The sequence below is a fragment of the Balaenoptera ricei genome, chromosome 15 (assembly GCF_028023285.1).
Source record: "Balaenoptera ricei isolate mBalRic1 chromosome 15, mBalRic1.hap2, whole genome shotgun sequence".
NCBI lineage: Eukaryota > Metazoa > Chordata > Mammalia > Artiodactyla > Balaenopteridae > Balaenoptera > Balaenoptera ricei.
In genome coordinates this window covers 82,379,628-82,402,343 of record NC_082653.1, presented here as the reverse complement: position 1 = coordinate 82,402,343, position 22,716 = coordinate 82,379,628, and the positions used below count along the sequence as shown (strand labels likewise).

Sequence of the window (22,716 nt, the reverse complement as noted above, 5' to 3'; positions counted from 1 at the left end):
TTGTATGGTTTTGGTGCTCCTCTCGGGGATTTGTTTTTATTCATTCATTAAACTCAACAGTTACTATACAGAAGAATGTAAGTCGAATCTTGTCACCCCTTTGCTCAAAATTCTCAACACACACAGAAAATGGTAACTATGTGGAGGTGATGGATATGTAAATTAGCTTGATTGTGGTGATCTTTTCACAATGTCTACATATATCAAAACATCAAGTTGTACACCTTAAATATATACAATTTTTATATGTCAAAGATATCTCAATAAAGCTGTTTAAAAAAAAGAAATTAAGGGAATTCCCTGGCGGTCCAGCACTTTCCCTGCTGAAGGCCGGGGTTCAATCCCTGGTTGGGGAACTAAGATCCTGCAAGCTGCCTGGGGCAGCCAAAAAGAAAAAAAAAAAGAAGGAATTAAAACAACTCTTCCATAGTTTCCCATCAGTCTCAGCATAAAATCCGAAGTCCTACTGTGGGCTCTAAGGCTCTAGGTGATCTGTGTCCTCCCTCCCACCTCATCTCATCTCTGAATATTGTCTCCCTTACAATCTCTTCCATCACACTGGCTCCTTGGCCATTTCTAGTACACACCTGCTTCCGGGCTTTGTCTTTGCTGTTCCCTCTATCCGGAATTCTCTTCCACAGACATCTCCTGGCTCACTTCCTAACTTCAGTCAGATCTCAGCTCAGAAGTTCATCCAAGTCACTCATTCATTTGGGCATTCCAAATGGCAGGCACTGTTTTCGGTGCTGAAAATACAACAAAACAAAGTCGCTGCTCTTGTGGACAGGAGAGTAAATTCTACCTGAGCAGAGATAAACTAAAATAAACATGATGTCAAGTAGCTCTAGGAGTGCTCTGAAGAAAACAAAAGCATGATAAGAGGACAGGCAAAGGGAGATTCTACATTTGATAGGGTGCTTAGAGAAGGCTTTCAGGTAACTTTGTTTTGCTCCGCTGCTAACCAAATGCGTGAGATTCTTCACCTTGTCGAGGCTGTTTCCTCGTCTGTAAGGGGAGCTGAAGATTCTGAATACTGATTCCCTCTGCAAATATGAGTGATTTCAAATATGAGTTACGTGCAGGAAGGAATCAAGAGAAGTGCCCCGGGCTACGAACCGAGTCCATCTGGGAGCAACCTCCAACTCGTACTACAGAAAACGGCTTTCGTTGCTGCGGAAGCATCTAGGAGAACCTGGGACTGAAGTGGAGAAAGAGGGTTCCCTTGTGGGATGTGATTCTAGTGATTTGGACGGCCTCAGAGTGGGGAGAAAGGAACAAAGCCTGACGCCCATCCTCGCCCGGGCCCCTCCCCCCCCACCTCGCCGCCCGACCTATTCCAGGATTAGCGTTCTAGCCAGAGACGCTCGTAAAGTTTTACGTCACTGGGATCAAGCCAATCACCTCTTTAGGCGCACCAATCGGTGTATACCTAGAGCTGAAACGAGGCCGTCCTGGCCAATGACAGAGGCCGTACGGCGGAAGAGCAGAAATGGTCTGCCGGGAAGATGGCAGCCCTGGTCCGGCCACAGGTTGATTGGCAGGTGCTGTGACCAGAGGTGAGCTTCATAGCGCGAGCGGCCGTTCGGAGGCGGAAGCCCGAAGAAGCGCGGGCCCGAGCTCAGGGAGGGATCGGAGGCACAGATACAGGTCTCGGGAGAGCAGGAGACGGAAAGGGCAACTCCGGAAGAGGGCGCGGCGGCCAGCGGAATTGGGCCGAAGAGAGGAGCGGGTGCCCTGGGAGGCCCGGAAGGGGCGGGGCAGGGCGGGGCTTATGGAGATCGGGAACTGGGGCTGAAGACTAGGGCCAGGGCTGGGAGCCGGGAGGGGCTGGGTTTACGGGGTGGGCGTGACCCTCGAGGTAGGGCTTGGGGGCGGGGCCTAAAGGGACCTAAGGCACAGCTGTGGAGAGGAAGGGTTTGGGGGGCCTGCGCCTGGCCTGCAGGGCCCTCATCTAGCGGGATTCCGAGGCGGCGGCGGCATCAGTCCAGGCCCTGCCCTACGATCTCATCCCGTTCCCTTTCGCCCCTCTCGCCCCTCGGCTTTATACTCCAGGCCCTGTCCCCTGAGCTCTGCCCTCGGATGTTCCACCGCCCAGAGCTTGCATGCGCCGTGGGGCGCCCCAGGACCAGGAGCTGGTGGGTCCGGGGGCTCCTGGGCGGGGGTCCCGGGGCGCCCCTCCTCCCTCGGGACCTGTTGTCCCGGTCCTCGTCTTTCCCCCGGATCTAGTATTCAGGGCGGACCAGCGGAGTGGATCTCGGCAGCTGCTGACCCTCTATAACCCCACGGGAGCAGCGCTTCGCTTCCGAGGTGATGGGGATGGGCGCTTCGTGCTAGGGATTGGGGGCTGGCGGTAGAACATTGGGGAGCTGGGTGGGCTGGAGCAGTCAGATGAGTATGGTCGGATGTCCAGCCCTGGGGTAGAAGGCAGGGGGGACTCCATGGGCAGGGCTTGTGCAGGTTGTCTGAGGCAATAGTCGGTCTCTGTCTGTGTGCCTTTTCCCCTCAGTCCTGTGCACAGCACCTGCCAAATACACAGTGTTTGACGCGGAAGGATATGTGAAGCCTCAGTCCTGCGTTGACATGTGAGTTGAGAGGGTGGGGAGGCTTATGAAAGCCAGGGGTCGCTGCCACCTTTCTCTGATTTACTGTGCCATGGCTTAAGCCTCAGACCAGGTCCTCTTCAACCTGTTTACCCCACCCTCTGTCTGTGTCCCTAAGGGAAAGTTTCCTGGGAGGGTGGGGCCTGGATCCTCTTGGATCACTGCCTCTCACTGCCCCTCAATGGGCCGCTCTCCTTTCTTGGGACCAGTGTGATTCGCCACGTGGCCCCCAATCCCAGCCACTATGACGTCCAGGACCGCTTCCGCATTGAGCTGTCTGAGGAGGGAACAGACGGCCGAGTGGTGGGGCGCAAGGACATCACCTCGGTTCTGAGGGCCCCAGCGTACCCCCTTGAGCTTCAGGGACAGCCTGACCCAACGCCGCACCCAGAGCCTCCTTCCTGGACAGCACCACCCACGGCTCAGCACTTCCCAGAGAGTGAGTTTAGGGATGGGAATTCTTGAGTTCTGTAAAGAGGGAGGACCTAGCATGACCCTAGAGATGAGCTCAATTGGAGTTGAAGAGGTCTTCCGGTTCAGTCTTTTTTTTTTTTTTTTTTTTTCGCTTTGGCTGTGCCTGGTGGCTTGCAGGATCTTAGTTCCCCAACCAGGGATCAAATCCAGGGTCCTGGCAGTGAAAGAGTGGCGTCCTAACCACTGGACCGCCAGGGAATTCCCTTCCGTTTCAGTCTTTTGCTTTTTGGTGGAAACATTTCTAGGAGTTGAGATTTTATATCAGGTTAGGGAAAAAGCAGACTTTGCAGTTTCCTTGGTTTCTGGCCTCCACTTAAAGAGAAAAATTCTTCCTTTAGCTTTGACTTCAGCACTTCCCATCATGTGTCAGCTCAGTTCAGTTCAATAAGAAACCGGGGGCTTCCCTGGTGGCAGTGGTTGAGAATCCGCCTACCAATGCAGGGGCCACGGGTTCGATCCCTTATCCGGGAAGATTCCCACACGCCACGGAGCAACTAAGCCCGTGCGCCACAACTACTGAGCCTGTGCTCTAGAGCCCGCGAACCACAGCTACTGAGCCCACGTGCCACAACTACTGAAGCGCGCGCACCTAGAGCCCGTGCTTCGCAACAAGAGAAGCCACCGCAATGAGTAGCCCCCGCTCACCGCAACTAGAGAAAGCCCTCACACAGCAACAAAGACCCGACGCAGCCAAAAATAAATAAATAAATTTATAAAAAATAAATAATAAGAAACCGGGTTGAGCAATCATGTACCAAGTTGTGGGAGACAGAGGTCCCTGCCTGGCACACAGATACACAGGAGCCCGTAATCAAGGCAGAGTTGAGGAGAGAAAACGAATGATGAGGGACCAGAGGGGAGAGGGTTTCCTGAGGCTGTGGGGACGAAGGCTCCAAGGAGGAGAGGACACTTCCGGTGTCCAACAGAAAGTGGGTACACCTTCCATCTTCAGCCTCCTCCCTGGAGGGCGTTGGGCTGGGCAGGAGTGGAGGCTAGAGCTCCTGATGGGCCTTGTTTCCCAGACCCCCTCCCGCACCTGGCCACCAGCTCCTTCCTCCTCTTCTTGCTGATGGGCACAGTCTCTGTGGCCTTCCTGCTGCTGCCGCTGCAGGATGAACTTGGCAGCCAGCTGCCCCAAATCCTTCACGTCTCCCTGGGACAGAAGTTGGTGGCAGCCTACGTCTTGGGTGAGCACGGTGGTGGTAGGGGATCCGGGCCCAGAGAGAGGGGAGTGGGGGCTGGAAAGAGGGCGTACAGAGCCGGCGGGCTACACATATGACCCTGCTCTTCCTCCCCTCTCCAGGCCTCCTGACCATGGTGTTCCTCCGGACCTGAGCTCCCTGCTCAACCTCCACGCCCCCTCCCCGGGCAGGGACGTGGACCTGGACGTGGACGTGAGACAGCCACTGTGATGCTCATAACCTTGCCTCAACTCCTACTTCCTTCTTCCTGCCCGTCCCCGTCCCCCCAAAACCCAGGGATTTGTATTCATTTTCCAAGCTGAATAAAATAAATTTGTAAAATTGAACTGAGAAATGTAAGGAACATGCCCCTTTCTTCCCACTTCTTTCCTCCAGTTCCCCCTACTCCCAGGGGACCTCGAACATCGGGGAGCGAAGAGACCCAGTGAGGATTTAGAAGACCCGGGTCTGAGGCCTGGTGCTGCACCGAAAAAAACTGTGTGACCTTGAGCAAGTCATTTAATTTCTCTGAGCTTCAGTTTCTGCCTCTAAAATGAGGGAATTGGGAAAGTTGATTCTTAAGATCCCCCTTAGCCCTAACCTAGGGATAGGATCCCGCCCCTAAGCCAACATACCTTAAGCTAAAAAGAAACAAACCCCAATACCACCTACTCCCACCTGCTATAGAACTCAGGTCCCGCCATCTTGAGCCATCAGAGCCTCTTGCCAGGGTTGCCTGGGGGCTTCCCCCCAACCTCCACCCCCAGAATCCTCTTCTGCCTTTTCGTCCCTTTACCTGCTTTTATTTTGTCTCTTCCTTTGACCTCAACCCCTGTGGGTCAGAAACACCAAGGTCTCTGACAAGATGGGGACAGATGGCACTGCCTGCCGTAACCTCAGCCTAACCAGGCAGGAGAAGTTAAGGCAAAGGAAAAGAATAGGCTCCCTGAAAGGCAGGCTTCCAGCCCTCCTTCAGATGTAAGGCGAGAGGGGAGGAAAGGAAGAAGGGAAGCCAATGACACTGGCAGTTTGTTGATTGGGAACAAAAATTAGCAAGATAACGTTAAGACAGACTCAGTCTGTTATGCTGCTGGAAGGTTATCAGTTGTTCCAGCTTTACTTTGGGGGCCTTGGGAGCTGCCCCTCTGCCCTGGGGACCTTGCCCTTCCCACACCCAGAACTGGCCCCGGTGACATGTGAGCCTGATCCTGTGCAGAGAATGGCAGCCTGTGTCTAGGATGTGAGGAGGGCTCTCCCCGCAGCCCAGCAAACCCCTCACAAAGCCAACCACACTGGGCTGTCTGTGCCCAGGACCCCAAAAGGCATCTGAGGTATCGCACATTAACGATCTTGCGGATATCTGCTGGGAAAAGGCCTTGCTGCCAGCGGGATCAGGAGGCTTCCTGAGACAAAGCTATGAAGGGCAGCTACAGGGGTGGGAGGGGCTTGGGTCACACATTTTTTAAAGTAAATTTCTTAGAAAACAATACTGAGCTGGCAGTAATTGGAGTGGGTGGGTGTTAGTTTCCTGTGGCTGCTGTAACAGGTTATCACAAACTAGTGGCTTAAAACAACATAAATTAATTCTCTTATGGTTTTGGGGGGTCCGAACTCCAAAATGAGTCTTCTGGGGATGAAATCAAGGTGTCAGCAGGGCTGGTTCCTTCTGGAGGCACCTGGGGAGGATGTTTCCTTGACTTTTCCAGTTTCTAAAGGCCATCTGCATTCCTCGCGTGGTGACCCCTTCCTCCATCTTTAAAGCCAAGAGTGGAAATAACAAATGATCACTGTTTTAAGTCACTAAAAAAAAAAAAAAAAAGTCAGGAGTGTAGCATCTTCAGATCTCTGACTCTGACCCTTTGCTTCTGTTGTCACATCTCCTTTCTCTATCTCTGATCCTCCTGCCTCCTTTAATAAGGACCCTGAGGACTTCCCTGGTGGCGCAGTGGTTAAGAATCCACCTGCCAATGCAGGGGACACGGGTTCGAGCCCTGGTCTGGGAAGATCCCACATGCGACGGAGCAAGTAAGCCCGTGCACCACAACTACTGAGCCTGCACTCTAGAGCCCGTGAGCCACAACTACTGAGCCCACGTGCCACAACTACTGAAGCCCATGCGCCTAGAGCCTGTGCTCCACAACAAAGAGAACCAACCGCAATGAGAAGCCCGCGCACTGCAACGAAGAGTAGCCCCCGCTCGCCGCAAGTAGAGAAAGCCTGCACACAGCAACGAAGACTCAACGCAGCCAAAAATAAATAAATAAATAATAAAAATAAGGACCCTGGTGATTACGTCTCCCACCCCCACCCCCGGCATAATCACCCTGTGTCACTTTGCTAAGGCTGCCACAGACTTGGTGGCTTAAAAAACAAATTAATTTTATCACAGTTCTGGAGGCTAGTGTCCAAGACAAGCCGCCGACAGGTTTGGTTTTTCCTGAAGCCTCTCTCCTTGGCTTGCAGGTGGCACCCTTCTCACTGTGTCCTCACATGGTCTTTCTCCTGTGCACGCACATCCTTGGTGTCTCTCTGTGCATCCAATTTCCTCTTCTTATAAGGACGTCAGTCAGATTGGATTAGGCCCATTCTGATGGCCTCATTTTAACTTAATCACTTCTTTTTTTTTTTTTTAAATTTTGGCTGCGTTGGGTCTTTGTTGCTGCGTGCGGGCTTTCTCTAGTTGCGGCGAGCGGGGGCTACTCTTCGTTGCGGTGCGCGGTCTTCTCATTGCGGTGGCTTCTCTTGCTGCGGAGCACAGGCTCTAGGCGTGCAGGCTTCAGTAGTTGCAGCATGCGGGCTCAGTAGTTGTGGCACGCAGGCCCTACAGCACATGGGCTTCAGTAGTTGTGGTGCGTGGGCTCAGTAGTTGTGGCGCATGGGCTTAGTTGCTCCGCAGCATGTGGGATCTTCCCGGACCAGGGCTCAAACCCGTGGCCCCTGCATCGGCAGCCGCTGAGCCACCAGGGAAGTCCTTTAATCACCTTTTTAAAGGCCCTATCTCCAAACACAAACACATTCTGAGGTACTAGAGGTTAGGGTTTCAACATATGAATTTGGGGGGAAACAATTCAGCCCCAAACACTCCCCATCTCAAGATCCCTGACTTAATCACATCTGCAAAGCCCTTTTTGTCATGTAAGGTAACATTCATTCACAGATTCTGGGGATTAGGATGTGGACATCTTTGTCCAGAATTTTATTCTGTCTACTACAGGGAGCAAATGGACAAGGTGGAGAAGGGCTGAGAAACGACTTTGGGAAATTTGTTCTGGAAGGTATGTCAGGGAAGTAAGACGTCGAGGAGGCTTCTGACCCCAAGTCCAGGCTCCTGAGAACCCACCAAGTCAGACTCAGGGAGGTAAGGAGGAGGCAGTTTCATCTTGGAACCCAGGAGCATCCCAAGCCATAAACTAAGAAGCCTTCACTTCCCAGCATCTGAGGAGCAGGCTAGGACCTCTCACGCCATACTGGGAGCAAGAGAGGACCAGGAGCCTGAGAGGCAGACCCTAGGATTTACGCAGCTGACGGGAAGAACAAGGGCCATAGCCTCCTGAGACCATGATTAAAGGTAAAGTGGTGCCAGCAGCACCTGTAATTCCCTGCTCTCCTGCAGCTTCCACCTCAGTGGACAACAATTGGCCAAAGGGGACCCAGGAGGGGAGAGAGGTCCCAGGCTGGGCTAATATAATGGCTGTGTAATCACTGCAGTCTCACAGGGCTCTGTGCTCCAACTGGGGCCCTGTGCTTGGGGGTTAGTGCTCTGCGGTCTCTATCTTGAAATTCTTAATGATTTCACCTCTGAACTTATGTTTTGGAAGTGCAGCCCGATGAGACAGTGGAGCATGTGCTGGGGGTCCTGCCTCCCCTCGATGGGTTCTCACCTGTTGGCTCCCTGCCCCCACCCAACCACAGCTGCCACCCTCCTTCCCCAGTAGGGACCTGGGCGCAGGCACACGGAGGGTCCAGGTCTGGGTCTGGGTCAGGGTTGGGCACATGTGCTATCTGTAGCAAGTCATGGGGCAGAACCCTGCGTGCCTATGGGGATCTGCCCCAGAGTATTTCCTTGTCTCAGGGATCTGGACATTAAATAACAACTTAAAAACCACCATGAAAGGTTGAGAGACTGTGGAAGAAAGAAAAAAGCTTTGTTCTTGCTTTAAAAAAAAAAAAATTTTTTTTTTTGGCTGAGCCTTATAACATGCGGGATCTTAGTTCCATGGCCCGGGATTGGACCCACGCCCCCTGAACTGGGAGCGCAAAGTCTTAAGCACTGGACCACCAGGGAAATCTTGCTTTTTGAACAAGAGGCCTCACATTTTCATTTCGTACCAGGCCTTGCAAATTATGTAGCTGTCCCTGGTCCCAGGAGAAGGTACAGAGCCAGCCCCCCACCCGTGGTGGTCTTTGGAGAAGGGCCCTCCTTATTTCCTCAGGCAGTTTCCTTAGTTCCTTAGGTAAAAGGAACAGCTCTTTTCCCCATGGAGACAGCATTCCCACTTGCATCCTCTCTGGCCCCTTCTGCCCAACCCTTCCCTAGCTCTCAAGGGAGGGATGACTGGGTGAGGTGAGGGTGAGGAAGACGCATAAAAGTGCCTGTAAACAACAGATGCCACAGGTGGTTTATTGAGGTTCAAACCCCAGCCCCTCCTGCTGCAGGACACAGGTTGGCCATAAAGTTATGGTCCCAGCGGATCTTTCCCACCAAGAAGGCTGGGCAGGTCCCAGGGCCTAGGAAACCTTCCAGAGTGGTCTCTAGCTGTAGTGGGGGGGACCCTGCTCCTGCAGAGGAAGGGGCTGTGATTGAGAGAGCAGATGCCGCTCCCTGATTAGCTGACAGTATGACCATCCCATTATGGAAGGCACTGCTCACCTACTCCTACGCTGCAGGGCCTGGGGTGTGTGGGTGTCTGCGTTGGCGTCATTGCTGCGGCCCTTGGAGGTACGGTAAGGGCTAAAAATGAGTCAGCAACGGGAGGTGGTGCACAGGCATCTCGGTCACCCAGAAATCACCCGAGAGGAGAGCAGGCGCTCTTGGCAGGGGGCAGGGGCATGTGCCCCGCCCCCACCAGCCCACGGGCCTCAGAAGTTGTTATCGATGTTCCAGACGTCCCCGCTCAGCGCGTTGGCTGCCCCCTGCAGCGTCCAGGTGAGCAGGGCCAGCTGGCGCCGGAAGCGGCTCTCCTGGAAGCCCAGGCCCCGCGCCACCTGGGCCTCCTCCCCAACGGCCCCGGGGCCACTCGAGCGCAGCAGCCGCACGTGGTCCAGCAGGGCACCCAGCGTGTGGTCTCCGCGACCCAGGAAGATGTGGCGGAACGGTGAGTCGGCCGCCGACACGTACTGGGACAGGAAGTAGAACTCCACCTGCGCCGAGAAGGGGATCAGGTTGGAGCCCGAACAGCAGTTCCAGACCAACCTTGGGACCTCATGCGCGCCTAATAAATATTGTTGAACAGCCTGTTTAAGTCCCGCCTCCCTTCGGCTACCCAATCAGGAATGGTCGTTGTGTGACGTCATCAGTAGTCAGGTAGGATGCGTCCTCCCACTGTGTTTTGGGTTGGATCCCTTTCTTTCTACCCCTTGAGCTTCCAAGCCTGCATCTTTCTTCGTCACGCATTCACTTCCCCGCCCAAAGCCTCAAAGAACCGTGTTTCGTCCTGCTGTTCCTCACCTCCCCATACCCCAGTCATTCCTGCTCGCCTGCGTGAAAACCCAGAGTCAAACGACAAGGGGACAGGCCAGCCCTAATGAAGTGCCTGACTCTGAGTCCTCACCCTCTTGACTCAGATGCTGTCGGTCTCTCCTGAGATGGCCGCGCTCCTAGCCCAGTTCTCCCACCTCTCCGGTTCCTTCTGCTCCCACCTGTGGGCAGCCCCAGGGTTCGACCTCTACTTTCTCCTCTTCTCATTACCTACAATCCAATGGTTTTCAACCCTGGCTGCACATTAGAATCACTTGAGGAAGATTTTTAAATTACCATTGCATGGGTGCCACCCCAGCAGAATCAGAATCTCTAGGGGTGGTCTCACACACTCATGTCTTCTTAAGTCCTCCACCTTTCACTCAGAGAGCTCATCCACGCCCCTGGCTTCAACTGGGACCTCATGGGGACAATTGCCAAGTCTACTCCACAAATCATCGCCTGGAATCCTGTCCCCCAGTCTGCTGGATCTCCCCACTGGGGTAGGGGGTACCCAGCCACAGCCTCACACACATGTGGACACCAACTTCTTCCAAAACCTGACCTGCGCACCCAATTTCCCTCATGAGCACCATGGCATAACCCAGGTGCCAGGCTCTCAACCTCAAAGGTGAATAAGAGTTGGGTGGACACAGGGTCAGACTTTGGTTTCCAGTTTCTCTTTGGGGTCAGACTGCCTGGTCCTTAATTTCAGCTTCACCACTTACTGTGTGATTTTGAATAAGTCACTTAGCCTCTCTGAGCCTCAGTTACTGTGTACAATACTAGCAAACTCACAGGATTTGGAAGAGTCCTATGGGAGAAAGTGAAGTAAAGCCTTAGCACATGATAGCCCTCAATAAATGGCAGCTGCTATTATTATTCTCCTCCTCTTCCCTCAACACCCAGTCTGTCCATTTTTCCTTCCAAATGTCTCACATCAGTTCAATCCCCCCATCCACCCAGAGCTCAGCTATCACTAACTTCGTTCCCTCTTCAAGCCATTTACACTCTGGCCAAGTATTTCCTAAAATTCCACTTTGCCCACATCACCGGCCTGCTCAAAAACCTTCCAAATTTCCTTGATGCCCAGACCCCCAAAACCCAAACATCCTTTATTTTTTGCCTTGACGTGTGGCATGCGGGGATCTTAGTTCCCTGACCAGGGATCGAACCCGTGCCCCCTGCAGTGGAAGCGAGGAGTCTTGACCACTGGACCACCAGGGAAGTCCCAGAACCCAAACTTCTTATACTGGCATTCAAGTCTCCCCATAGTTGATCCCTAACCCACTCCCCTCCGCTCCTCCACAGGGCTTCTGTTCTGGCTCTGCTGGTCTACACACTACTCCCAAGGAAAGCCAGGCCTGTTTCACTGCCATGCCCTTATTCTTGGTGTCTCCATCCTGAAACATGCTCTTTTTGCACCAGCCCAAGTTCTGTCTGTTCCTCAAGACCCACATTATAGTCTAAAGCAGGGGTCAGCAAACATTTTTTGGAAAAAGCCAGATCGTAACTATTTTAGGCTTTGCAGGCCACACTGTTTCTGTTGCAACTACTCAGCTTTGCTGCTGTAGCACACAAGCAGCCACACACAATAGGAAAATCAACAAGCATGGCTGTGTTAAAATAAAACTTCATTTATGAAAACAGGTGGCAAGCCAAATTTGGCCTGCTGGCTAGTTTACCAACCCCTGGTTCAGAACCACAAAGTTCCCTGGGTCTGGCCCAGCCCTGTTTGAGGTTCTGAAGCCCTGCATCTTTTACTCTCCAGCCCTGAGTCTGAATCGTGTCCCTTACACACAGATGCCCTTTATCCCTTGGGGGGCACATTGCAACTTCAGGGGTAGGGTGAGGGGGGGTGTCTTTTTTGTGTCTGTAGAGTCTGGCACAGCAGGGGTTAAAGCAAGATCTGTGAATGAGAATGAATCGCCCATTCCAGAAGAAAGGAGCCAGGACCAAAGAGCAAGATGGGTGGGTTTGCGAACAGAAAGACGGTATGAGTGATGCCAAGTGAAACAGGCAGGGACACAACAGGAAAAAGGAGGAGGGAGAAAGAACAAGACCTTGCAAGGGCCAGACATATCATCCCCAAACCGCGCATGTGTACACTGCGGGGTCCCGGTTCACCCCACACTCACTGAGGATGGCCCTGCTTATCATTTTGCCCTATAGACTTTTCCCCTCGCCTACAGTCCCTACCCACCCATTTCCAGAGATCAAAGGGCTGCAGGGTTGAGTTCTTGGGGTAAGGAAATGGAAGGAAGAGGATGGGTTGGAACTGGAGCTGGGGTGCAGGTTGCAAAGTATTCAAAGCTAAGCAGGAGGGAATAATAATCCTGTATAACTTTCACATGACACCTCCTCCAGGCAGCCTTTCTGGGTTTCATCCATCTCACCAGAAGTAAGAGAGCTCTCTACGCTCTGAATTGTTTACACCATTTGCACCTCCCAAGCCATAATCCTGTGCCTCTTAGACCTTGGACCACCGTGGACATGCTTCTTCTCTCCAGAAGGGAGAGGAGGCGGTGGGGAACCGGAGGGGGCGCGGTTGTCCCAGTTCTGCCATGCGGTGGCCGGGCGACTGTGGCTAAGGGGCTGACCCTCCCTGTCTCATCACTTTGCGGGCCCGCCTCTGTGGTCCCTCCAGCTTGGCGGGTCTGTGAGCAAAGCACTGTGAGTCCAGGACTGGGAACGCCCCGAGGACAGGGACAAATGAGAGCGGAACGAGGGGAGGACAGCGCACTGGCGCAGGGCCGAGAAGAGGGGCCCCACGCCGCCGGAAGAAGGCGGGGCGGCGCCGCCGCCGGCGGCCGGGCTGGGCGGGGCCTCACCCGCATAATGCGCACGTTGTACATGCGCGTCAGTCTCTCGTCGCTCTCCTCCGAGCTGTAGATCTCCTTCCGCAGCTTCTCGGCCGCCCGGATGTAGTCCCCCCGCGCCGAGTACACCCACTGGAGGGTCAGCCCGCGGGCCTGAGGGCGAAGGCGCGGGCTGGGGCCGGCGGCAGGGGCCATGACCCTGGCCTAGGGTGGGGGTCCAGGTGCTGGGGGACGGAGCTGGGACCCCGGTCCTGGCAGGAGTGGGGAGGTATAGGGGGACAGAACGCTGGGGGCAGAATGAAGGGAGAGAGAAGACCTGTGCGGTTGGGCGGGTACCAGCCGGGTCCTAGGGGCTTAGTGACTGGGGCAGGAGTAAAGGGGCCAGGTTGCCAGAGGGGCCCTAGACCAAGGGGAGAGGGGCCAGATCCCCTGGCCCGGGCAGCACTTTAATGGGATATAGCACCCCCCACCGCCAGAAGCCGGGAGCAGGTTTGGCGTCTTGGACCTTGAGGTCCCCAGAGAACTCATTGAGGCTGCCGATGTGCCTGAGGACCACATCTCCATAGCGGCCGAAGTCGAGGGGCAGCAGGTGATCGTGGCTGAGCCGGATGAGGAGCTGCCCGGCGAGCTGGGCCACAGCCTGGGCCACGGCAGGCAGGCGGCCCCGCAGTACCCTGTGCAGGTTCTCATAGGTGTCGTCCTTCGTGTGCAGGAACGGGTACACCGGGCCATCCTGCCGGGACAGGGCGGAGGCTGGCGCGCGGGCACGGTGCGAACAGGCCCAGGGGCTGCTGCTCTGGGGCGGGGCCCGGAAGTCTCACCTCCATGAAGGAGAACTCAACGGCAGGGACCCCCGCGAAGGCCGTGAAGGAATAGGCACTGCTGTCCATGGGTAGCGGCCGGATCCTGGGGATGGGCAGGTGGGAGCGCTGTGTGGGTTCAGGCTCTCCCCACATATCCCCCCCCAGCTCTCTTCCCGCCCCTCCCTGCCCAGCTTACACTTCAGCTTCCCAGCTGTGATTGTTGAACACCACCTGCTCGAAGAGGGTCTGGCCACTGCGGTTAGGAGAGTCCACCTGGGGGCAGGGTGGGGGGCACCAGTCAGGCTCTGGCGGCCACCAGCTTCCCTTCATCCCCCACTCCTGGCCGGGCTCTTGCCTGCTTTAGGATGTTCTCGATGAGGCTGATCAGAAGGGGGCTGGTCTTGGCGTGGAACTTGTCATCCCCTGCGGAGAGGGATGCCGGGCTCAAGGCTTGGCCCGGAGGGCAGGGTGCACCAGAGGGGGCCCAGGTGGTGGCACTGCCCCCGCTCACCCAGCACTGCGTTGTCCAGGCTCACATAGACTACGGCTTTGAGGTGCAGCACGCTGAGGTAGCCCTGTGGGTGAGGGGTGTGGGGTGTGAAATCCCCCCGCCTCGCCCCGCTGCCTGACTGCCTGCCCAGGACCCCAGCTTACCTCCAGCCACTCCATGGAGCCCACGCTCCCAAAGTCACCACCATCCCAGCTGATGAAGAGAAGACTTCTGCGGGGCCGGAAGCCTGGGGGCAGTGGGGGTGGGGGGGGAAGGAGGGAGGATGGGCTTGGCTGGGGGCCAGGCAAAGACCCACCTCTTTGTCTTCCTCTGTCCTGGTCCCCTGGGGTCTCTCCTTCCCTCCCATCAAGCCCCCATCCCAGCCCATCTCACCTGGGTCTACCCTGACTCAGCTGTTATCAGTGAGGGGGATTGCTTCCATAGCGAATCTCCTGCTTAATCGTCACTCAGACATGGACTATTAGTACTTTCATGTTTAAATGAGGAAATGGAGGTGAAGTGACTTGCCCAGGGCCACACAGCCAGGACGTGGAGGAGCCAGGTTTGGAGCCCAGGTCTCAGGGGCCACCCTCCAGCCTGTGCTCCTAACTGCCTCTCTGCCCTGTCCTAGCTCAGACCACAGCCCCAGCTGCCCGGCCCAGGCCCAGGCCCTGACCTTACCATTGCTCACCATGGAGGAAAAGGTCCGCACCAGCTCCAGCAGTATGGCGGTCCCCACAGCGGACTTGGCTGCTCCTGGGCCCCATGCATCCCTCTGGGCCCCAATGACAACATAGTGATCTGGGGGAGGGGATGTTGGGGCCCACCTCTTACATGGGCAGAACCCAGAGGCTTCTCCCTCGACCCTGGGAGGATCCATTTCTCCAGGACCCTCACATCTCTGCAGCCCCTGCCCTGCAATCCCTGCTGCCCCTAAAGAGAGCTCCTCTCCTCCCCTTGGCCCTTCCTGGGTGGGCTGCTCTCTCATCATGTTGCCTGGGGTCATTCTGGGCTCCATTACCTCCCTGATTGGGGTGCCCCTCTGTTCACCAAGTCCTGACAGGTTTTAAATCTCTCTCTAACCCTTCCCACTCCCACTCCCACCACCAGCGTCCTCATCGGAGCCTCATCACAGCCCTCCCTGTGCCTCTTCCTTCAGTGCTTCTAGGTACCGCACTCTTTGGCTCAGGAACCCACTTTGGTTCCCCACTGTTATCCACAACAAGTTATGCTTGAAAGGCTCATCTATCTAGTCTGACCTCCCTTTCATGCTGTAACATCACCCAACTTACGCTTGCTCACCTCTGGTGCCAGGGACCTCACTACTGTGCAGAACTGCCCATTCTGTCTCTGGACAGCTTCAACCGTGAGATCTCCTCACTGCCACCCCCCTCAGTCCCAGCCCATCCCCAACTTGCCAGCCTCCCCCCCTGCTAACCCCAGCTCCCCCGCTGCAGGGTGTGGGTGGTGCTGGATAAGCAAGCACACCTGGCTCTGAGCGGCCCTCGATGCAGCCAAAGATGTTGCTGATGGGGGTGGAGGCCCTGTGGTTGTTGACCCCTAGGTGCAGGCCTGGCCCAGGGCCCAGGCGATAAGGGGAGACTGGGAGGTGCCCCTGCCATTCCTGGGGGGCCACAGGGCCTTCAAGCTTCCTGGGGAAGGGGTAGAGCAGAAAGGGTTAGAAGTGGCAGAGAGTCCCAGGCTATAGAAGAGCCCAAAGCCCCCGCTTCACTCTTTCTCTCCCTCCCACCCTCTGGCTCCAGCTCTCTGCATCTGTACTCTGCCTGAGGGGCCAGTGCAGCCAGGGCTGCCTTGGACAGTTGTGCAGGTTGTGTCCTGCTCAAGAGTGCCCAGCAGAGGTGGGTGTGATATCCAGCTGGAGCTCCACTCACCAAATGGCAAGAGGCCGTGCCCACCCAGAAGAAACACCTTGTTCTAGTTCACCCAAAGGCACGTTATGGGCTAGCTGCAGCCTACCTCTCCCTGCCTCCTCCCCTCCTGGTCCCCACGTGGCCCCCACCTCAGTAGGAGGGAGGCAGTGTCCGCGCTGATGGGCTGGGCTGGGATGATAGGGAGGCCCGAGGACTGGACCGGAGGGAACTGGGTTTGATTGAAGGAAGGGAAGCCAGGTGTGTAGGGGTCTCCCGTTCCCAGGTGCACCTGTGGGGAGAGGGTTGCCCACGCTGAAACTGTGAGCCGGGCTCCCCAGAATAGGGCGCCAGCCTCATCCTAGGCAGGCTGTGCAGCCCTGGGACCACAGGAAGGCACTACTGGCTCCCCGAGACTCACATGTCCATACACAGCCCGGTGGCTGGACAGGCTGAGCTTGTGTGGGCCCTGGGAGAAGTCTTCCGGGTCTGGGTATATGAGCACTCCTTGGGCCCCAAAGTCCTGGGCACTGGCCACCTGGGGAAGGGAGGTGGCTAAAGGACCCCTTTTCCCAGAGAAAACGGATTTATAAAGGCTGAAGGAGCAAGTAAAAGTGGAATGGCACGGCCTCCGATCTGCAGCTGTGGATCCACAGAGAGGCTGTGGGCACCCCCCGGACCTCGCCTTCTGCCCTCCCGCAGTGCCTCGGCAGCCCCCAAACCTCACTGTACCCCACATTCCCTCCCGTTTCTGTTCCCCACCCCAACCTCCTGATTTTGTTCCCTGCCAACAGTTTCTTACAACCCATTTGGTTCTTCCCTTTCTCTCTCTGACCGCCTCCTAGACAGACGCTGCCTATTTGCCGCCATCCGATCTCCGGACTCCCCAGCCGGCACCCTCCCCGCTCCGCCCCAACCCGCATCCAGGGACCCTCACCTTCTGGGCAAAGTTGATCACCCCCAAGCGCACCAGCAGGAGGCGCCCCTTCGGCTCCACGCCCCGGGCCCGCAGGTCCTGCAGGTCCTCCGGCCGCCCGTAGTGGGCGTACACCAGCTCTCCCTGGGGAGGGGAGGATGGGAAGGACGGTGAGGCGCGTCCCTGCCCCACCGCCGGGGAAAGGGCGCGCTGCCCCATCCTGGGGACCGGCACGAGGCGCTCACCGTGGCGTTGCCCGTGGCGCTGTAGGGGCAGTAAACGTCCGGGTCCTCCAGTGGCAGCTGCTCCCCGTGCTTCCCGGCGGCATCCACCCAGTGGAGGGCGTTGGGGTGAGCCCTGAGGAGCGGGGGTGGTGAGCGTCCCACCCACAGGCCGCCCACCCCTCCTCGCCCCCCAACCCCACCCCCTGCACTCACGGGTCCGGGAACTGCAGCCCCACGTAGTGCGTGTCCATCCACACGTGGTCCAGCTTCTGGCGCAAGAGCACCGCGCGGAGGTCCCGAACCAGGGCTGCCATCCCGGCCGAGCCGGCTACCCTTTCCCGAAGGCTGGTTTGCCTGCGCAGGGAGAGGGGGCATTGGGGTGCGGGAGGAGAGAGGGGCAGGGACTTCTGGGTACCTGGAGGAGAGGGCGGGAGCGGGGGAAGGATGCCAGAGGTGTGGGGTGGCCCCAGCCCTGGGCAGTGAGGGGCTCTTAAGGCTCTCCTGCCATCACTACCAGGGCTGCGCTGGGGGGTCTCCAGGGCCTCCTTCTGCTTAAACCTCAGCTTCTGATAGCCAGGGGTCCTGTCCACCATCCCTTAGGTTCTTCACAGGTCAGGCCAAAGTTACCAATCTACCGACTGTCCCCTCCACACATACACACACTGGCCTGTGCTTTGCCCCAGGCATGAAAACACTTTTCTTCCAAAGGGCTATCTGGGCAGAGGTGAGGGGCCCTGCATCTCTCTCATCCTCCAGCTGGGCCTAATGGAGACACCTTACACCAAGGTTGCCGGTGGAATCTGGGGTCACTTGTCTGGTTGGAGACCTCACCTTGTCTTCTTCCATAGTCACCACCTAACTAGCCAGCCTGCTGTCCCTGGAACTCTCCCTGATCTTCCATCTCACCTGTGCCAGCATGGCCCCTGCATGGCCTCGCTCTCAACCAGCTCCACCTGTGCTCTTTCCACGGCAAACAAACTTCCCCCCTCGGCATCATCACCGAATACCCCTTCTACCTTTTGCCTCGGCAGAAACCTGGCTGTCCCTTGGGAGGCCAGGTCTCCTTCAGGACATGTGAAAAAGGCAGCTCAGGCTCTCATACCACCCAGGCCCAGAGAGGAGGTGTGCTTCTGGCTCCTCTGTTCACATTTCTGACCATGAAACTCTCTTCCTTCAAAGGCCGTGCCATCCAGCAGTCCCACCCTCTGTCCTTCCTCACTGCTGTTATCGTCTAGCCAATTGGTCACTTATCCACTTTCAGTGAAGACTTTGGCATCTGGCCAGCCACTTCCCTGGCCACATCCTGGATCTTGTCCCCAGAACTCCACCTCTGGAATACTGATCCAATTTACTGAACACCTACTAAGCGCTAGGCATGGTGGTAGGTGCTGGAGACTCCAAGATAAATAGGACACAGTTTATCATGTAAATCTTAAAAGTTCCAGAATCTCACTCTCTGACCGGAGCTTTTCAGGTTGGAACTCACTCCCTTAGGCTCACTATACCTGTTCTTCAACCCCATGGAGCACGCCACACTGTCCAATTTTTCCACGGCTATCAGCTCCTCCCTGGTTTCCCTTCCTTCCCCATCCAACCTAGAGTCATACATCACCTCATTGCCCGCTCCCTCTCACTGCTCCCGTCTTGCCTCCCTGCCCTTTGATGGCATCCACAGTGCCACACCCCACCTCCCTAGATCTGTCAAACCATCCACTTGCTCAGGCTGTACCCAGACTACTAAGTGTTGCTCAACGGAAAAAACAACAACAACAACAAAAAACACCATGCAGGTAGGGACTTCCCTGGTGGCGCAGTGGTTGGGAATCTGCCTGCCAATGCAAGGGACATGGGTTCAAGCCCTGGTCCAGAAGGATCCCACATGCCGCAGAGCAACTGAGCCCATGCGCCACAGCTACTGAGCCCACATGGCACAACTACTGAAGCCCATGTGCCTAGAGCCCGTGCTCCACAACAAGAGAAGCCACTGCAATGAGAAGCCTGCGCACCACAACGAAGAGTAGCCCCCACTCGCTGCAACTAGAGAAAGCCCGCGCGCAGCAACGAAGACCCAACGCAGCCAAAAATTAATTAATTAATTAATTAAAAAACCAAACCAAAACAAAAAAACATGCATGTTGTTGATGCCACAGATTCAAGCAAAATGGATCCAGCAGTGTATCAACAAATAATAATACACTTCGATCAAGTTTATGTTCATCTCATGAAGACAAGGAAATCTGTTAATACAAATGACTACATAAACGTTAAAGAAGAAAAATCATGTGATCATCTCAATACATTCTGGAAAAATATTTGAAAAAAAAATTGATTCTTGTTCCTCCTTTCCTGATCATTAAAAAAAAAGAAAAAGTCTCAGTAAGTTAGGAATAGAAGGAAACTTCCTTAATTTGCTTTTAAAAACCTCACTGGGGGAATTCCCTGGCGGTCACTGCCGAGAGCCCGGGTTCAAAAAAAAAAAAAAGCGACAATGACAAAGTATTAGAAAAACATTCCTATGAAAGTTAGGAACTAGGCAAGGATATTTACTATCTCATTACCTAAATTCATGTCCTCTCCAATGCAATAAGAAATGAAAAAGACATAAAAAATATATGCATTGGAAAAGAAGCTATGCATCTCTCACTAAATATAGATTATATAATTTTCTACTTAGGAAACCCAGGAAAATCCACTGAAAAAATGATTCCTGACCTCTTCTCTGGACCCACCCGGGCAGCTCCGTCCCAGTAGGAAAAGGTGACCTCAGCAGGACAAAAGAAATGCTGGCCTGCTCACGCTGGGCTGGCAGACCCCACAGATTGGGGGATGGTCTTTGCCCACAAATGCATTTGCTTCTTTTTCTGATTCCCTAAGTCCCCCCTTCTCAGAGCCCCCCAGAGCTCCCCACTGCCACGGGTCAAAATCCAAGCTCCTCAATGTGGCACTCAAGACTTTTCTGGGTCTGTCCCACTTCATATGTGGATGCTGGACCCCTCTGTGCTCATTCAGTCAGCTCCCTCAGCTTCCAAATATGTCATCTGCTGCCCTCCCTCCCCTCAGCTCCAAACGCCTGCTATCCTTCCCAGGACCACTGAACAGGGAGGCCAGGGCAGCAGGTGGAAGGACTCAGGGTCCTGGGTGAAGAGGAAGGGAGGCTGAGTCTGAGGGCCTGGAATGGGACCGGCTGATCCTCACCTGATGGTATCTTCCAGACGTCCCTCCCCCAGGTGCCGCAGAAACATGGCCTGGAGGTCGCTCCAGTACAATGTGCCCTGGTGGGAGTCCGGGCCCAGCTCATGGTTCACGTCCTCGCTGACCACCATCACGTCATCCCCACATGCCTGGCAGGACCCCCGGAAGACCACGTAGCCCAGGAGGAAGGCTGGTGGGTGGCAAGATGGAGATTCTCCTTGTGCCCCTCTCTGGACCCCAGATCTCCCCCCCAGCCCAGACCCTCCACTGGGGGTGGGGATGACTCTCACCCCCAGTGAAGATCAGTAGGGCTGTCAGGACCAGGTAGGGGGCGGCTCTTCGTCCTGCTGCTGCCCAGAGTCTGGGGTTTTGCCGAACTGGTCGAGAGCCCAGGGGCTCGGGGCCCCTCAGCTCCATGGGGAAGAAGTGGGCCGGTAGCTCGGTCCCCTCCTCCCTTTCTTCCTCTTCCTCCTCCAGGGGCCCCTGCTGGGTGCCCTCCACACGCTTGTAGATGGTCTGAGAGGGTCCTGGGGACAACCTTTGCTGTAGGGGCGTGGTGGACATGAAATCGGGGAAGGAGGCCTGGAGGATGGGGAGGAATCTGGCAATAACAGGGTCAGTGACTTTGGGGTGCCATGAGCACAAGGCAGGGGAGAGGGTCCCAAGAGGCAGGCTGGAGGGGAGAGTAGGAGGTGGGAAGGGGAGGGGCCAGCCTTGGGGTTTGGGAGGGGACTGAGGACCTGGAGAGAAGGCCTAAGGGTCTCCCAACCCCACTCTATCTTACCGCTCTCTGGAGTAGACCCCAAAGCCGCTCCATGCTCGTGCCCCCTCCTGAGCCCTGCAGTCTGTCCCCCACCCCCAGTGATAAACCGTTTGTGGGAGCCCCAAGAGGCCCCTTATCAGCCCTGGCAGGCAGCCTGAGCCCAGGCCCTTCTCTGCCTCCCCCCGTCCCAGGGTGGGGGCACAGTCCGGGCTTCAGGTCAGCCTTCCAGACACGGCTCCCAGCCCAGGCTAGAGGATGAGGGGCTGTGCCCTCCCCTGCCAATCCCTCCGCAGTCCCACTCCTGCCCTCTTCTTGCAAAACAATCAATTTTTTGGCCTTGGGGCAGACTTTGGCCTCTAGTTCCCGTCAAGGCTGGGGGAGGAGGGCTGATGGCTGGGGAAGGCGGAGATATGGATGCCCCCTCCACCCTCCTGCTTCCTCCCCTCCCAACGTCCTTGGGGACCCCTTCGTAAGCTCCCCACCATGAACACCTCTGCCCCTTCCTCATCTGGCTTGCAGGCTCCCCAGTACCCAAGCCCTGTAACACATTAGCTGCCCTCCCAGTGGAATCCCTAGCTGAAGGGGCCACAGTGGTGTGACCTGGGGTTTGGCCTGGCCATGTGGGTGTCTGTCCCATTGGAATCAGGCTGCAAGGGGGGTCCAGGCTCCTGCTGGCTGCTGGGGAGGGAGGTGCATGGGTGGGAGCACATGGTCAGGCAGGACCGGTGAGTGCTCCAGGATGGGGATCCTGCCTGGAGTCAGGGATCTGTGGGTCAAGGCCCACCAGGCATCAGTGGAAAGAGTCCTGGCCAAGGCATGGGCAGAGCTGGGTAACGTTGGACAAGTCATGGTCCTCCCTGGGCACCTGCGCCTCTTTGGTTACCAAAGGACTTGGACCACACGGATTTCTATCTCTTTGGGGTCTGGGGACCTCAGAACACAGGCACAAACTACTAAGTTTTACCTACAGTTTCAGGCAGGGGGCAAGGAGCTCTGGAATGGAAGGGCTCAAGGGCCCGGTGTCGGGGTCTTCCTGGGAGACCTCAGTTCCTACCCAAGTTGGGAGACAAGTTCTGAGCTGCTGGGGCGTACCGGTGCCACATTCCCTGTCCCACTCTTGTCACCGCCTAGCGCCCCGGAAAAGACAGCGCAGTCCCGTCTCACCTGAGTTGTGGGTCCAGGGGTGCTTAAGTGCGGCCTCCCTGGAGGCCCGAGGCCCCGCCCACCCAAGGTCCCACCTCCGGCCCCGCCTCTGGGGCGGCTCCTCGGCTCCGCCCCGCCCCTACCGCCGCATCCTCTCTCCTGCTCCCACTTCCCGCGGTAGCTCAGCTCCTCGCTGGGAGCCTAATTGAGCGACTTTCCCGGGTTCTCGCAGCGTGATCCTCCCTGGATTGCGGCCCCTTTGAAACCTGAGGCATCCGTGGCTCCTACGGCTCTGCCCCCGCCCGCAGACCTTGCCCTGGCGTCCACCGTGCGATTCCGAATGGGTATAGGTGTGGTCCTCCCTTCTCCTCTCTCCAGACCCCTGCCCCCACTGCCCACCCCCAAAGAGGCCAACTTTTTTTTTTTTTTCTTAAAACATTTTTACTCCTTTCAACCCAGAAACATCACAATCTAAGAGGACGAGTGGGGAAGGGAAGAAAAGCGGGCGCTGGGAGCGTTGGGGGCTTCGATCTGCGCTGGCGGAGCAGAGGTGGGGGAAACCATCT

At 56.2% G+C, this 22,716-nt stretch overlaps 2 protein-coding genes and 1 long non-coding RNA gene across 6 annotated transcripts; 1 reads left to right on the top strand and 2 right to left on the bottom strand.

The window, feature by feature from the left end:
- Positions 1 to 21: 21 nt before the first annotated feature.
- LOC132348968 (uncharacterized) lies at positions 22 to 1,739 on the bottom strand. Of its 2 annotated transcripts, none has more exons than XR_009497595.1 (3): positions 1,402 to 1,739; positions 588 to 746; positions 22 to 375 (listed from the first exon to the last, which is right to left on the bottom strand). It is a non-coding gene; the product is annotated as an uncharacterized LOC132348968 (long non-coding RNA). The 2 variants fall into 2 exon arrangements; XR_009497596.1 differs by having other exon boundaries at positions 1,430 to 1,739.
- MOSPD3 (motile sperm domain containing 3) lies at positions 1,463 to 4,610 on the top strand. 3 transcript variants are annotated; one of them, XM_059897013.1, is made up of 6 exons: positions 1,463 to 1,556; positions 2,053 to 2,307; positions 2,507 to 2,582; positions 2,810 to 3,039; positions 4,097 to 4,261; positions 4,378 to 4,610. In XM_059897013.1, the coding sequence occupies exons 2-6, from the start codon at positions 2,103 to 2,105 to the stop codon at positions 4,407 to 4,409; spliced, it is 708 nt and encodes a 235-aa protein (XP_059752996.1). In that variant the 5' UTR covers positions 1,463 to 1,556; positions 2,053 to 2,102; the 3' UTR covers positions 4,410 to 4,610. The 3 variants fall into 3 exon arrangements, with proteins under 3 accessions (XP_059752996.1, XP_059752998.1, XP_059752997.1); XM_059897015.1 differs by lacking the exon at positions 1,463 to 1,556 and adding an exon at positions 1,569 to 1,647; XM_059897014.1 differs by lacking the exon at positions 1,463 to 1,556 and adding an exon at positions 1,643 to 1,729.
- Positions 4,611 to 8,857: 4,247 nt separating this feature from the next.
- Positions 8,858 to 21,061, bottom strand: TFR2 (transferrin receptor 2). The gene is made up of 18 exons (XM_059896863.1): positions 21,029 to 21,061; positions 20,535 to 20,787; positions 20,248 to 20,434; positions 17,266 to 17,406; positions 17,074 to 17,185; positions 16,850 to 16,972; positions 16,334 to 16,450; positions 16,065 to 16,204; positions 15,533 to 15,696; positions 14,726 to 14,845; positions 14,209 to 14,291; positions 14,066 to 14,129; positions 13,910 to 13,977; positions 13,751 to 13,827; positions 13,573 to 13,657; positions 13,257 to 13,484; positions 12,764 to 12,904; positions 8,858 to 9,616 (listed from the first exon to the last, which is right to left on the bottom strand). The coding sequence occupies exons 1-18, from the start codon at positions 21,059 to 21,061 to the stop codon at positions 9,335 to 9,337; spliced, it is 2,418 nt and encodes an 805-aa protein (XP_059752846.1). The 3' UTR covers positions 8,858 to 9,334.
- Between the last annotated feature and the right edge of the window lie 1,655 nt (positions 21,062 to 22,716).